Raw genomic sequence first — 15,814 nt, 5'->3', positions numbered from 1 at the left:
TCTGTTGTTTCACTATTGAACTTACATTGAATTCAATAAGTGATGCACCATCAATAACTCACGCCGAGACTTAGGAAGTGAGATATCGGCTTTTATTGACTGAAGAACAACACTACATCCTGGGGAAAATGAGGGAGAGCAGCAGGCCACAGTCGCCTTTATACAGGGGTCTGTGGGGGGAGCCACAGGGGCAGTCAGCAGCAGGGTCTTGGGAGGAGCCACAGGAGCAGTCAGACAGGTATATCTAGTTCACCACAATAAGCTTGCTCTATTTATGTAGTGAAGTCCAAATCAAATGAAAATAAAGCCTGGTTCATTTTGACCAAAGTTCTATCAATAGAGGGAACAAGGGACTCGGTCTTTGGAGGGTTGGGTGTTAAGAATGCCAAATAGGAGGGAAAATGAGGACAGAGGTTAGTGAAAAGGAAAACAGTTATTGGTAGGAAATGAAAGAGTGGATATTGATGAGGGATGAAGTGAGAAACCAATGGAATGCATAGATAACACATATCAGAAAGTAAGACCAAATCTTAGAGAACCCGAACAGAAGAAATAGTTAATTTGACCTCCATGTCGGCTCTACAGTTCAATTGCTTATATTTTACTTTATCATCAGTTTCCTGCCTTGACTCTGTATCACTTGATTCTCCTCTCTGAAATACTATTGACTTGCTTTGAAATTCCGAGGTGATTTGAAGAGGTAGATGCTGAGAGAAAGTTTCCACTCATGGAAAAATGTAGAATTGAAAAGCATATTTTCAAAATAAGGGGTCATCCACAAAACTAAGATGAGTAGGAATACATTCTACCCTTGCCAAGTGTCAGGCAGTTTTTACTGTCTTCTCATTGCTACCATCAGGGAGGAGGTACAGGAGCCTGAAGGCACACATTCAACGATTCAGGGGCTTCCCATGTACCATCAGATTTCTGAATGTTGAACCCATGAACATTACCTCACTACTTTTTTTTCTCTCCTCTTTTAGCACTACATATTTAACTTATATATATTACACTTCCTACTGTAATTTACAGTTTTTGGTATGTATTGCAATGTACTGCTGCTGCATAACAAATTTCATGACATATGCCGGTGATATTAAACCTGATTCTAATTAAATCCTCTACCCCAGAGCACAGTGGAGCTTGCATCATAGAATGTAATTGATGCTGAGACTAACTGGTTTTTAGACTATGGCAGAATCAACACAAGAGGAAATAGACAAGAAAACAGAGTTGAGGTCAGATTAACCACGAACCTGTTGAAAGGCAGAGTAGATACGTGGGACTCTATGGCCAAGTGCTGCTTTTCATTTTGGTCTTATATTCTCCTGAAAGGTTAGCCTAATTGGTGTGAGTACAGCTCCTTGTATTATGTCACCTCTGGCATTTTAACTATATCCCCACAGAACTCCTGAGCTGCAAAATAGAGAAGGAATTAAAGCAAGCAATGCAAATAATGTAACTGAGTTCAGGACAATTGTGGATTTTGGGGAACCACTAAATTTCATACTTCCATATGGTACGTAAAGAGGTATTTGCTCTATTGAGCCTCTGCTAGTTGTCACGGCAATCTCATTTCCCCCATTTATTTCTTTGTAACTTAACTCTCTCACACATGTCCAATTATTGCTTCCTCCTTCTCTCATTAGCCACCTACACTAAGGGCAAGTTAAGGTACCTAATTAACTTAACAACCAGCTCATCTATAGAGTGTGGGAGGGAACCAGAGCAATCAAGGGAAACCTTTACTTTTGCAAGGAAAACATGAAAACTCTTGCACAATGTACCAAAGGTAACAGCCAAATGAGTCAGTGGAACAGTGAGGCATCTGTTTTGCTGCAACTCCACTGTGTCTCACATTGCATTTCATTCACCTGGTCAGACTTTGGCCTTACAATTTGATGGAGGTAACAAAAGTTTTTTTTACCTCTTACATTTACACTCTTGATACATCTTAATTATGAATAAAAATAAATGCTATTAAAATCTAACTATCATTTACCACCAGACTGCTCCATATTTTCTCTGACTTGGTCGAGGAGCTCCTGGGGATCTTCATCAGCAGCTCCTGCAGCATTTTCTTCCTCACTTTCTTCAGCTGCCTCAGCTTCAGGCTGTGAGCTCCTTAATTCCTATGGTGACAAATATACAGCATTATACAAAGCTGTAAAAGTAAGACCATTTTAGTTTTGGAAAAAAGAATTCAGCCTGCTCAAGGTGCTGATACCTCCCAGGATCAATTTTGAGAAGGTTCCTTGAGTACCGAAGATGTTCTGTTATGATTGGAAACACATGATTCTAGATTTAGTACTTGTAGCTTTTGTGTTCCCATTTATCAGCCTCCAGGCGCTATCTTCACCTTCACCCTCTCCCCCACCACCTGCCTATTTTTCCCTTTCCTGCCTCCACCTGTCATTCACCTACCTGTCTCCCAAGTCCAGCCCACCCTTTCCATATGTCTATCATCCTTCACTCCTCCTCTGTTCACTAATCATCCTCAGCCTGTTTCACCCTCTTCTTTATACAGGTCATCTTCCCTCTCAGTTCTTAGTCATGATACAGAGTCTTAGCTCAAACTGTCCTTTCTCCTCCACAGATGCTGCTCGGCCTGATGAGTTCCTCCAGTACATTGCTTTTTGTATTCTGACCTGATTGTCTGGCTGTACTTTACTGCAGGTTTCACAGTGCAGGAGGAACCTGTTGGGAATCTGCAGTATGTGTGCTGGGGAATCAACTCTTGGATTCAGCCCCAAGTTTAACCAGGTACAGGATTGTTTAACATCCCCTGAAGTATTTTCAGTAATATTTTATAACTTTTTTTTTTAACAGAACAGGCCCATCGGCCTATCTCGTTCATTCCGAACTATGAATCTGCCTAGTTCCATCAACTTGCACATGGAACATAGCTCCATACTCCTCCTATCCACGTACCTATCCAAATTTGTATTAAATGTTGAAATGGAACCCACATCCACCACTTCCACCAGCAGCTCATTCCACACTCACGCTATCCGTTGAGAGAAGATGAACCCCCTCATATTCCCTTTAAACATTTCACCTTTCACTCTTAGCCCATGACCTCTAGTTCTAGTCTCACCTAACCTCAGAGAAAAAGCCTGCTTACAATTAGCCTGCCTATACTCCTGAATCATCTATGCTCTAGGATGTAAATTCCTAACCTATTCAACCTTTCCTTAAAACTCAGGTCATCAAGTCTTGGCAACATCCCTGTGATTTTCTCTGCACTCTTTCAATCTTACTTACATCGTTCCTGTAAGTAGACGACCAGAACTGCACACAATACTCCAAATTAGGCCTCACCAATATCTTATACAACTTCAATATAACATCCCCTGTACTCAATACTTAAATTTATGAAGGTCAATGTGCTAAAAGCTCCCTTAATGACTCTTTCTACCTGATATGCAGGAGAAAAAATTAGCAATGGAAAGTAATCTCATAAAGAGATTGTGAGATCTTTATGAGATCTGGCTACTTATAATAAAAGCAGATAGAAAATGCAGGATATAAAGATCAGGCAGCATCTGTGGAAACACAAACAGTAAACATTTTTCAAGCAAAGATATTTCAAGATTCAAAAACTTTATTGTCATTCAAACCATACATCAGCTCTGCAGGACAGAATGAGACAGCGTTTCCCAGGGGCAAGTGCAATCATAACATAACAAACGCAACACTAAATAATAAACACAATAAATAGTAAAAAACAACAGCCACATGTCAGTTAAAATCAAGTTATAAGTGTCCAGTGCAAGTTAAAAGTGTCCAAAGCAGAGTCAGGTAGAGCTGCTATTTAGCAGTCTGACTGCCTGTGGGAGGAAGCCATTTAGTAGCCTTGTGGTTTTTGTTTTGATGCTCCTGTAACGTTTGCCTGGTGGCAGAAGAACAAACAGTTTATGGAGAGGGTGTGAGGGGTCTTTAATGATGTACCGTGTCTTCTGGAGGCATCAACTCTGAAAGAGGTCTTGGACAGAAGGTAGGGAGACCCCAATAACCTTCTCTGCTCCCCCAAACACCTTCTGCAAGGCTTTTTTGTCGGCAGCACTGCAGCTGGAGTACCAGGTTGTGATGCAAAAGGTCAGCACACTCTCAACCACGCCTCTGTAGAATGTAGTTAAGATGTTAGTGGGGAGTGATGCTTGTTTAAGTTTCCTCAGAAAGTGCAATCTCTGCTGGGCCCGTTTCACAATCCCAATGGTTCCTGGACCAGGTGAGATTGTCCAAGATCTGCACCCCAAAGAACTTGATGCTTTCCACTCTCTCCACTGTGGAGCCGCTGATGCTGAGGGGTGTGTGCTCAGGCTGAGACTGTCTGAAATCGACAATCATCTCCTTGGTTTTGGTGACATTAAGCATCAAGATGTTGTCACTGCACCAGCTCTCTAGGTGTTTGACTTCCTCCCTGTACGCTGTTTCATCACTTTTGCTGATGAGCCCCACCACTGTTGTATCATCAGCAAATTTAATGATCAGGTTTCCCTTGAATCTGGCTGCACAGTCATGTGCTAGCAGTGTAAACAGCAATGGGCTGAGCACACAGCCTTGTGGGGATCCAGTGCTCAGCGTGATGGAGTCAGAGATGTTCCTGCCAACATGGACTGACTGTGGTCTCTCTGTCAAGAAATCCAGAATCCAGCGACACATGGCAGTGTTAAGGCCAAGCAGCGACAGTTTCTCCACTAGTCTCTGCGGGATGATGGTATTGAATGCTGAACTGAAATCAATGTACAGGATTCTGGCATAAGTTACTTCACTCAACTAACTTATGTTGGGTAAATGACCAAATTAATCTAAATTAATTCAAAAATACTTTAAATGTTCATGTAAAGTTGTTAATAATCAATATTATATAATATCAGTGATTCAAGTTTCTGATGCTATTGTTCCTCTTTATACAAGCAGTCACAATTACATTGACCTCTGGCCAACTAACACATAACACCAAATCAGGGGATCTCCCAATGGTCAAACAATTGATTGTTCTCTCTGGCCTAGGCATGGAGAGGGGAATCTTCCTTACAATAGTTGGTTTCTGGACTTTTCCCTACTTTACCTCAGAAATCCTTCATATCTATTCTTTTTCCTCAGCAGTTCTACACTGTTAAAATTTGATTCTATTTGTTCTGACTTATCGAGCTAGTCTGTGTCGACCTTTCATTAGCTCTGGGCCAAGGCTACAGGTCGCATTACCTCATTGCTCTTCTCCTAAATAAAGATACACATCTTCTGTCGTTCCTTTGCTTTCCCCCAAATCCGACTATTTCAAACCAGTTACAGCTGGTTCAGGTAAGACACTGGGCTCAGTTCACAGACACAGACTCTTTTAACATGCATTTCATTTCACTGGCCGAATTCTGGTCCTATGTCTTATGGTCCTCTTATCAAAGAGCAACCCATAAAAACATCTTTTTAGTTGGAAATGATCTCTTATTTAGCAGATTATCAATAGGACCTTCATCGTATACACTTTTGATTACTTTAATACATCTAATATTAGTTTAGAAAACAAGTTTATAAAATGAAGGTCACAAGATCAGTCTCACAAATAGGCAGCCTGCAATTCTTCCACCACATGAGGTGTATAGATTGGGGAAATGCGAGCAGGTTTTTTTCCCCCCACTGAGGTCAGGTGAGACTAGAACTGGAGGTCATAGGTTAATGGTGAAAGGTGAAATATTTAAGGAGAGCCTGAGTGGGGTTGGGAAGTTCTTCACTCAGAGTGCTAGTGTGGGACAAGCTGCCAGTGGAAGTGGTGGATGTGGGTTCAATTGCACCAGTTAAAAGAAGTTTGGGTTGAGTACATGGATGGAAGGGGTTCAGGTGTGGTTGATGGGACTAGGCAGAATAACAGTTCGGCATGGATTAGGTGGTCTGAACTCTATGCTCTATGTTCTTTCTGTTCTCTATGACTCCATGACACGACACGAACAAAGACATTTCTTTTGTTTACTTGTCTATTGCCCTTGATGTGTTCCTGCTAGCTGCTCTGCAGATTTTTAATTCCTTGAGGCCAACATCAGAACTCTTGCTTCTCCTTCTATAGTTGAATCAGAATCAGGTTTTATTATCAATGCCACATATGATGTTTTGTTTTTGTTTTATGGCAGCATTTTAGTGTGAAGACATAAAGACATAAAATTACTATACTGTACATTGCAAAATTAAATAGTACAATAAAAAAGGAAACCTGAGAATGTTCATGGACCATTCAGAAATATGATGAAAGGAGGGAAGAAGCTATCCTTAAATTGTAGTGTGTAGGTCTTGGGCTCCAATGCCTCCTTCCTTGTTGAAGAAGAGGGAATTCCCCAGAGGGTGAGGGTTCTTAACGATGGATTCCACCTTCTTGAGAGACCGCTTCTTGAAGAGGTTGTCAATGGTTGGAAGGGCTGTGTCCGTAATGGAGCTGGCAGAGTCTACAACCCTTGCAATCTGTACAATGGAGACTGCGTACCAGGCTGTGAGGCAACCAGGCAAAATCCTCTCCATCATACACCAGTTGAAATTTATGAGTCTTTTGTAAAATATCAAATCTCCTTAAACGTTTAATGAAATAGAGCCACTGGCGAGCCTTCTTCAAGATTGCATCAATGTGTTGAGCCCAGGATCAATCCTTTGAGATGCTGACACCCAGGAGCTTGAAGCTGCTCACCCTTCCACTGCTGGCCCCTCAGTGAGGATTGCTGTGTGTTCTCCACAATCAATTCCTTGGTCTTGCTGACATTGAGTGTGCGATGGCTATTTCACTCAGTCAGTCTCACTCCTGTTGATGCTGCCTGCCTTGCTGAGTGTTTCTATTATTTTCTGTTTTTATTTCAGATTTCCAGCTTCTGCAGGTTTTTGATTTTCATTTCTACTTAGGTATCTTTGTCTAGCTTGCATTTATTTACAACTCTGACATCTCAGTAGACCACCCCAAAGCACTGCTCAACTAATGGAATTCTTCACTCAGAGGTTGGTGGGAGTGTGGAATGAGCTGCCAGCAGAAGTGGTGGATGTGGGTTCGATTTAGACACGAAAGAGAAATTTGGGTGATGACATGCATGGGAGGTGCATGTAGTTGGAAATAGGCAGTAAAAACAAAAACAGATCGGCATTGACTAGAAGGGCCGAAGGGCCTGTTTTAGCGCTGCTTGGCTCTGTGACTCTGAGTCTAATAAAGGATTTTCAAAATCATACATAGTGGTAATAAATGAAAATATAACAGTTGGTGGGTGTCTAGCAAGTTGATAAGAGTAGTAATGTTAATAGCCAGTTAACCTGCTTTAAGGGATAAATAGTAGACAGAGCAATTGAGATAATTCCACTGTTTTTGTTTAAATTGTATTAAATGGTCCCATGGTATTATTTGCATTCGCTCAGAAAACAAAAGGTTGGCATCTCATCTGAAAGCCAATGCTTCTGACATTACTTCAGTGGATTGTCAAATAAGATTTTCATGCTCAAAACTCTGGAGTTGAACTCTGATTTGAACCCAGAACCCAGAATCCACTGATACAAGACACATGAGTGCAACTAAATGAGTCACAGGAAAAAAATGCAAAGCAGTGAAGTCTTCATGAAGGTACCTGACTGAAGGCTATAATATTGATCCTAGAGTGGAAGAGAATACACTATTGGGAAACACTAGAGAAACTTAATCTTTATAAACTTAGACAATTATTAAATTGGATCACATGAATAAATACAACTGTAAATATTTAAAAGCTCCTCAAAGTAACCAGGAAAGCTGGAAAGATAATCAGAAATCAGTACATTTTAAATCTAGTTCAACAATAAAATTTTTACTTGGTTCTGGAATAACCTGCCTGGCTGGACAGAAGAAGAAGAATTACTGGGATTGGAAGATCAGATTTGAGGACTGGAGGAGAAGGCCAGGACAGTTCAAGTGGCCTTTGCTTCTTTGTGACTTCTTTCATGCCCAGTTAATGTAAACGTACCAGATCTGCTATAACCTCTGCAATGACATCTTTTATTTTGATGTGGTGCAGCTTGTAGTGCTTGGCCAGCTTCTCTGCCACTGAGGTTTTCCCCACAGCTGGTGGTCCAAAAATGGCAATTTTTAATGGCTGTGAAAAGTAAAGTAATTCATTTGTCAGAACAACAAAATATTCTACACAGTTTTCAGCAAAATATCATTAATCTTTTGGATGGAATCAAAAACAACCATAGTTGCAGCAGGAAACGAGGGAGGCAGCTCCTAGACTTTAGCATGGAAAATGTGAGTAGATGTCCTCTTGGGGGGCGGCGGGGGGGGGGGGGGGGAGTGAGAAGTATTTCAAGTGGGTCTAGTTGGAAGGAAAGGCAGGAGGATACCATTAAGGGCAGGTAAGGTTATTGTTTCTTTGTAGGGCTAGTGTAGCCTTCTTGGATTTTGTTTAATTATCCATTTTTCTGGAGTTTGGGAATACCAAGGAAGGCCAATGTTTATTGTCCATCCCTATTTGCCCTTGAGAGTATGGTGGTGAGCAATCTTTTAGTAGATCTTTAGCAAAACAGTCAGCATAATGCTATTATAGCCCAGCGATCCAGGCTCAATTCCCATCGCTACCTGTAAGGAGTGTGTATATTCTCCCCATGATCACGTGTGCTCCCTCTGGGTGCTCTAGTTTCCTCCCATATTTCAAAGACATATGGGTTAGTAGACTAATTAGTCACACTGGACAGTGTGGGCTTGTTGGGCTAGAAGGCCCTTGTTACCATGGTAGATAGATGGATAAATGGACAGATGGATTGCCCCACTGTATTGTTTTAGAATCTTTGAGTATGAAGGAATAGCAATAAATTTCCAAGTCATGGTGGTGTGTGACATGCTGATGTTCAAATTTGAGATTATCTAACAAGAAGACAAGAAACACTAATCTTAACCTTTCAAACCTTCAATTACACAATATTCAAAACAGAGTATACCAGAAATATGAAGTTAAATATGGTGTTATGACCCCAGCCCCCTCTTTTGTAAGAATCGCAAGAGCCCTAGTGAAGGGGGGGTCAATGACCCAAGAGAGAGAGCGACGTGCTGAATTGGACTCAGGAGAGTGAGGGAGAGGCCTCAAGGTTTGGAATGTGGTCTGGCCTCTCAGCCAGACAAAAGCCACGGAAATGGCCATTGTCTCTTGGAGACACCTTTGTGGAATGGGGACAGGGTTACGTGCAAACCCTCAGGGCAACGTGGGCTGGGAGATGAGGAGAGATTGCCTCACCCCACCCTGATTGACAGCTACAACCCTGCAAGTCACGATAAAAGGTGGGCTGCCGAGGCGGCCCCTCAGACGCACCAAGGAGACACACTAAGAAGACACGATAGTGCTTCCCGTCGGAGCGGGAAGCCATTTTGAAGGAAGCCACATGCGTTAGATTCCGGATCGGGAGTCTGTGGCTGAAACCAAAGGAAAAACCGTTTTTAACTAACAACAGGGGTTTGCTTCGCAAAGACAACGGGCAAGTGTTCCTTTCTCTCACCAATCCCTCTCTCCAACACGTGAAATGCCAACGGTTCCCAAACGGAAAAGCCTGCAGACTTCTGAGTGACTTTTATATTTCCATTGGACTCAGTATTATCCCCTAGACAACGATAGAGCTTATCTCTGATTGATTATTACTATACCTGTGCTTTAGATTGAGTATTGATGACGTATATGATCTGAATGTTTTGTATTAACCATACGTTTGTGCCCCTTTATAAATAAAAAAACGTTTGAAAATAGTACCATCAGACTTCAGCGGACCTCTCTATCTTTACTGGTAAGCCACCCAGTTATGGGGTACGTAACAATGGTTTGAGTTACCGTACTCTGAAGATCAAGCTAGCGACATTTGGGATCTATATGGAGCTCTCAATATGGCTCACCTCATGAATAAAGATCTTTGGGCAAGATAATAAAGACAGACAACAACAACAGCACAGTCTGGACAGGGTATTCAAAACATGGCATGGTACAATGGGAGGGAGAAAGACTGTTTAATGTTCTTCCAATGTTCAATATGTACAGAAAAAAGTCCAATAATCCACTGTCTCATTGTTTGGAAATCCTGATGGTTTAGGTTCTGGCTGACCAGATATTTATTGCTGTAGCCTTTGTAACAGACTGGGCACTTATTGGCACACTCCCTTTGCCATGCAAGAGCCCCAGTTCTCACAATCTCTCTTATGGACTGGTTCCTGCAATTCCAATGACTAACCAGGGCCCCAATTCTCATGCTCACTTTAATTCACTGGAGCCCTGTTTCCCAGGCTCTGTTTAACTCGTAGGATCATTGAAACCTGCTTCTGTTTCTCCTGCTTCTGTGAAACCTATTTGGGCTATTGTTACCCTGCATTCCCTTCAAACACTGCATGCACTGTAACTTGTACAATATCTAAAAAGAGGTGAATTAAAGCATGTTTGAGCATAACATCTGATTATCTGGAAAATCTGTTAATTCAGCACCTCTGAAGTACTGAGCATGTCAGATTAACAGAGTTTTATTGTAAGGTAAAAGTTAATTTGCACTATCAACTATTGGGGGGGGGGGGGGGTAGAATGAACACTCCGAAGGTCCACAATCCCATGCTTACCTCTTGGTTCATTCTCTCTCAGTGTAAAGGAATAGAAATGATATTTCTAAAAGAAATTATCAGTTATTGAAATAATTAACAGCTGTACCACAAGTCCACGAGATTGCTTGAATTCTTTGAAAAGGTTCTGGATGTTTTCTACAATGCCAGCTTCGGCGACCCAGCGGATATTGAAGTTTTCCTTGATGAAGAAAGCCTCCATTGTCAGGTTCACCAGCAGGTGATCATAGTCTGATTGCTGTTAAAATAGAAAGCACGTTCAAACATTGAAACCTGATATTATGAAAGGTAAGATATAATCAAGCAAACAGTTCATGGTGTGCCTTAAACCTGAAGCATCCCTTTATCCAGTCCTCTCCATGCTGAGTTGTTTCAAGAAGCTTAATAATATCGTCAAGGCTGCCTGGTACTCTAGCCATTCACTGTTTTCTCTTTTACCTTTGGGAAAAGCTACAGGAGCTTGATAGCCCAGTTGACTAGACTCAAGAACAGTTTCTTCCTCACAAGCCTGATTTTACTTATCATTAGCCAGATTGTACTGCCTCCCCTCCCTCCACCTTCTAATTCTCCAGTCCTTTCCAGTCCTGATGAAGGGTCTCAGCCCAAAATGCCGATTCCATGGATGCTGCCTGACCTGCTGAGTTCCTCCAGCATTTTGTGTGAGTTGTGTGAGCATTTGCAATGCCATATTACTTGAAATAACCGCACAGAATATGATGCTTCCTCTTCATTTCCTCCCCAATCAACATACACTGCATGCTTGGCAGAAATTCCCGTTCTAAGCCTTCTCTTCCAATAACCTCAAACTAGCGTAACTTGTGTAGGACACTAATTTTTCTCTGAATCTCCCTAAACATTTTCTTCAGCATCATTTCCTAATTTCAGCCTACTCATCCAACATCTCCACCTTCTTGTTCTCCTCCCTCCCACACTGTTTGCAGCCCGGTCCCTTCCCACTGATGGTTTCTAATCAACCCGGTGCAGCATGCCAAGAATCTAAAGTTCAATGGAACAAAATCATCTTTTGGAAAGAAACAAAAGTCAATGAAATAAGATCTGCCAATTTGAATGTTACAGAAAAAGGTACTCTCAACAACAACAATATTTGAGAATAAACAGTTTGCTTTTATTTTGGTTATCAGATATGAACAAAATTGGCATTGTTGGGAGCTGGGTGCTAGGAGTAAGACCTTGGTATGCACTGGCCATATAAAACCACTTATTTTTAGAGTGAATATTCTTCTGTTTAATGGAATGAAACATTATTAAAGCAGTAATGAGAGAGACACAACTCTTTTTAAAGAAGTGGCAAATTATTCCAGAGTTTCTGACACCAAGTGACTGCTACATTTTATAACAAAGCAAACTTAATTCTGCCAAAATAACTGCTTGCTAAAACAAACTTGGCTCCTATCACCTTCCAGCTAGCCTCTTTGCCCTTCCCTACCTTTTTTATTCAGGTATCATTCCCCTTCCTTCTCAGTCCTGAAGAATGGTCTCAGGCCCAAACGTCGACTGTTTATTCTTTTCCATAGATATTGCCTAACCTGCTGAGTTCCTCCAGTGTTTTGTGTGTGTCTCTTCTTATACCTTCACCCACCAGCCTCTGTCTCAACGCTTCTTTCATTTGACCATCATTCTCCTCTCACCTGCTACCAACTTTCACCTGCTAATCTCTGCCTCAGCCCTCCCTTCCAATTCAATATTCTGATGATTCCCTCTGCAACCCTTAGTCCTGCTGTAAAGTTTCAATCCAAAACATCAACACCCCTTTAGCTCCACAGATGCTGCTTGAGCAGCCGCGTTCTTCCAAGTTTGTTTCATAGCTCCATGACTTGAATGATGTACAAAGCATCATTGCCATTGCCAAACAAAAACTGACTTTTTGATGAATGGCCAAATGGAAAAGGAATAATCTCCAGACAGCTATCTGATTGGAATACACTAAAAGTATCCATTTCTAAAACAATGGCCAAAATTAGGCAGAAATCCAAGTTGGGCAAAGGTAATTGAATTGAAATTCTGTCTACCTTACAGCATATTTCCTGCTGAATAAGACTTTATAGTAATGAACATGGTCTGATCACCTGAAAAGTCTCCTCTCAGTGTTTCATCAATTAAGATCATTTCACTTGTGTGGGGGAAGTTCTGAAATTGACTACATCCACTCCTAATGACAAACCATTGAAAGAGAAATGAACCTTATAAAAGTTTGTTTCAAAAGAAAACTACAATTCATAGAAAGCATTGCATAATGAGGTAAACCCTCCCAAGAACACTAGCTGCATAAATATTATTACCAGATTTTGCTTTACTTATTATTAATGTTGTAAAATATTGTAATGATTAGCATAAACAGATTCTGCAGTTGCTGGAAATCCAGAGTAACACACAAAATGCTGGAGGAACTCAGCAGGTACACAGCATCTATGGAGAGGAATAAACAGTCGACAATTTAAGCCAAGACCCTTAATCTTCAGCAGAATTTTTTGTGTTGATGCTTTATTCTTGGATAAAAGGTTTGTATTTTACTTAAGGCAGACAGGGAAGGTGACGTTGCAAGTTGAGTGCTCATATGACGTACTCCTTCCCATTTAGAAGTTGGTGTCCCAAGTGAGAAAATAGCACTCTGCTTGTTTGATACTTAGCTGAATAACATCAAAGAAAAGAAGAAAAGCTTACTGTCTATTCAACCAAAGAAGAAAAGCTTACTGTCAATTCACTATTCAGCAGGGCATCTTCTTGAGGGACGTGCTGGATCTTGCCTGGTCCAAGTTTACTGATGGCCTATAAGAATAATCACAATATCAACTATGCCTCTTATAACAGTATTTCTTGATTCTAGGTTAATGTGCATGTTTTTTAGATCCTGCAAATGCTTTGCCATTGAAGGCACTGTCTAATGTAGAATTCTGCACTAAAGAAATTATTGTGGTTTCTACATTGATATAGTAAAGCAAATTAAGAGGAAATATCTGTATAGCAAGATAAGTTTAAATTTCTCAAAGCACTTTACTAAATAAAGCAGGAGTACATATATATATATTCCTGCTATTAAATGGTGATAGGCTTTGATAGAGTGGATGTGGAGAGGATGTTTCCTATGGTGGGAGTGTCAAAGACCAGAGGACACAGCCTCTGAATGAGAGGTGAGCTTTTAGAATGGAGATGAGGAGGAATTTCTTTCGCCAGAGGGCAGTGAATCTGTGGAATTCTTTGCTACAGGCAGCAGCAGAGGCCAAGCCTTTATGTATATTTAAGGCAGAGTTTGATAGATTTTTGATTGGTCAGGACATGAAGGATACAGGGGGAAGACAGGAAATTGGGGCTGAGAGGAAAATTAGATCAGCCATGATGAAATGGCGGAGCAGATGCGATGGGTCAGATGGCCTCATTCTGCTTCTATATCTTATGGTGTGTATATATATTATGCTTCTATATATTATGGTGTGTGGGTACAACTGTAACACAAGAGCGATTTGGATAGATACTTGGAGGGTAGGAGCTTGGAAAATTATGGGCTGAATGCACCCAAATGGACAAACTGGGGAAATACTGTGGCTGCCATGGACCAGTTGGGCAGAAGGGCCTGTTTTTGTGCTATATTACCCTATGACTATAAACAGAAATTAAGTAAATGACCACGTAATCTGGATTACTGGTTGCGGGACTATTGTAGATCAGAATACAGTATATCTTTATTCTTTGAAAGTTACTGAAAGAACCAGAAAATGATGGCTGTTCATCACATGATGAGATCCGACAGTGCTTTAGTCTCTCATTTCATCATAAGGCAGCATTCTGAATTCAAGTTTATTACCTCTCAATTGGTCTTGAATGTATTTCTTAAAACAAGCCAAGAAATAGGTTGGAATCATTTATAAAGGCTGCACAACTGCTTTAGCATCCTAGCATAACAAATTTTACTCTGAACTAGAATTTCCCCCTTAAATATACTCCACCCTCTGTGATGACTACTTTACTATCCCTGCCCAAAGTTTAGTGAAAGTAGAAAGGGCAAATGGGATTAGCATATAGTCATGGTAGCATAGACAAGTTGGGCTGAATGGCCTGTTTCCATGCAGTATAACCAAATATATGAAAATATAACCCAGATTTGATGCACCACATTCCTTCATGGATCTCCCACACACCTGACATGCATTTTCACAGTATCTAGAATAATGCCACTTTTAAAAGCAAGAAACCGATTTCCAAAAGTTTTGAATTGAATCAAATTCTTAAAACTACCATTACTATCAAAACTTTCTGATTATTAAATTTAGTTCTCAACATAGGGCTTATTTCACTTTACTTAAGAACATAGGAATAGAATGCCTTAGGGTTCTTTAAGTCTGTTGCACCATTGAATAATGGCATTGTTCATTTTGTGCTTCAAGTCCAGTTTCCAAACCAATCCCCATCTAAATTCCTTTGGTGTCCGCAAATATACCCATCTCAGCTTTGAAAGATCCACAGCCCACCGTGGTAGAGAATTCCATTCAGATAAAATCCTCTGCATAAAAAATGTTCTCCTTATCACTCAAGCATTTACTGTGCAAACTGACTCAAAGCACATGAAAAACTATTTCAAGTTTTAAAGCTGAGCAGCCTGTTTTTCAGCATTTTAAAGCCCACCAGAACAAAGTAAGGAACAATAATTCATAAGCATGTAGGATGTATAACTCTGGTCTAGTCCCAGCTATAGAATCAAATTCACACAGCCAACTAGTTTCCTTTCTTTTGATCTTAAACCATTTGAAATTAAGCCTTTAGGTGCAATGCTTAGGCAAATAGCTATATATTAAATTCATTTTTTTAATAAATTATAAAAATTGCCAACTTTGATGGTCTCAGAAATGATCTGGCCAGTGTGGATTAGGATAGGTTGTTTACTGCCAAAGATGTACTTGGTATGTGGATGCCTTCAAAAGTAAAATTTTGATAGTACAGAGTTGTATGTTCCCGTCAAAATAAAAGGCAATGATAACAGGTGTAGGAAACTTGATTTTTGAAAGATATTGAGGCCCTGATTAAGAAAAGGAAGGAGATATAGTCAGACAGGAACAAATGTGGTACTTGAGGAGTAAAAGAAATGCAAGAGAACACTTAATGAAATTAGGAGTGCTAAAAGAAGGCATGAGGTTGCTCTGGCAGATAGGGTGAAGGAGAATCCTAGGGACTTCTACAGATATATTAAGAGCAAAAGGATAGCAAGGGACAAAGTTGGTCATC

The 15,814-nt window shown here is 40.6% G+C and overlaps 1 protein-coding gene across 2 annotated transcripts in view; it reads right to left on the bottom strand.

Moving 5' to 3' along the window:
* The window catches only part of ak7b (adenylate kinase 7b), a 61,819-nt gene that overhangs the window by 23,330 nt on the left and 22,675 nt on the right, over positions 1–15,814 (bottom strand). For both annotated transcript variants that reach the window (XM_073039291.1, XM_073039292.1), the window contains exons 9-12: positions 13,292–13,366; positions 10,668–10,817; positions 7,962–8,090; positions 2,003–2,132 (exon numbers count right to left, since the gene is read on the bottom strand). In XM_073039291.1, the coding sequence (XP_072895392.1) occupies positions 2,003–2,132; positions 7,962–8,090; positions 10,668–10,817; positions 13,292–13,366 (484 nt within the window). The remainder of the gene's footprint in view (positions 1–2,002; positions 2,133–7,961; positions 8,091–10,667; positions 10,818–13,291; positions 13,367–15,814) is intronic.

The sequence above is a fragment of the Hemitrygon akajei genome, chromosome 3 (genome assembly GCF_048418815.1).
Source record: "Hemitrygon akajei chromosome 3, sHemAka1.3, whole genome shotgun sequence".
Classification (NCBI taxonomy): domain Eukaryota; kingdom Metazoa; phylum Chordata; class Chondrichthyes; order Myliobatiformes; family Dasyatidae; genus Hemitrygon; species Hemitrygon akajei.
The sequence above is the reverse complement of the archived record's forward strand: the minus strand, read 5'-3'. Positions and strand labels throughout refer to the sequence as shown.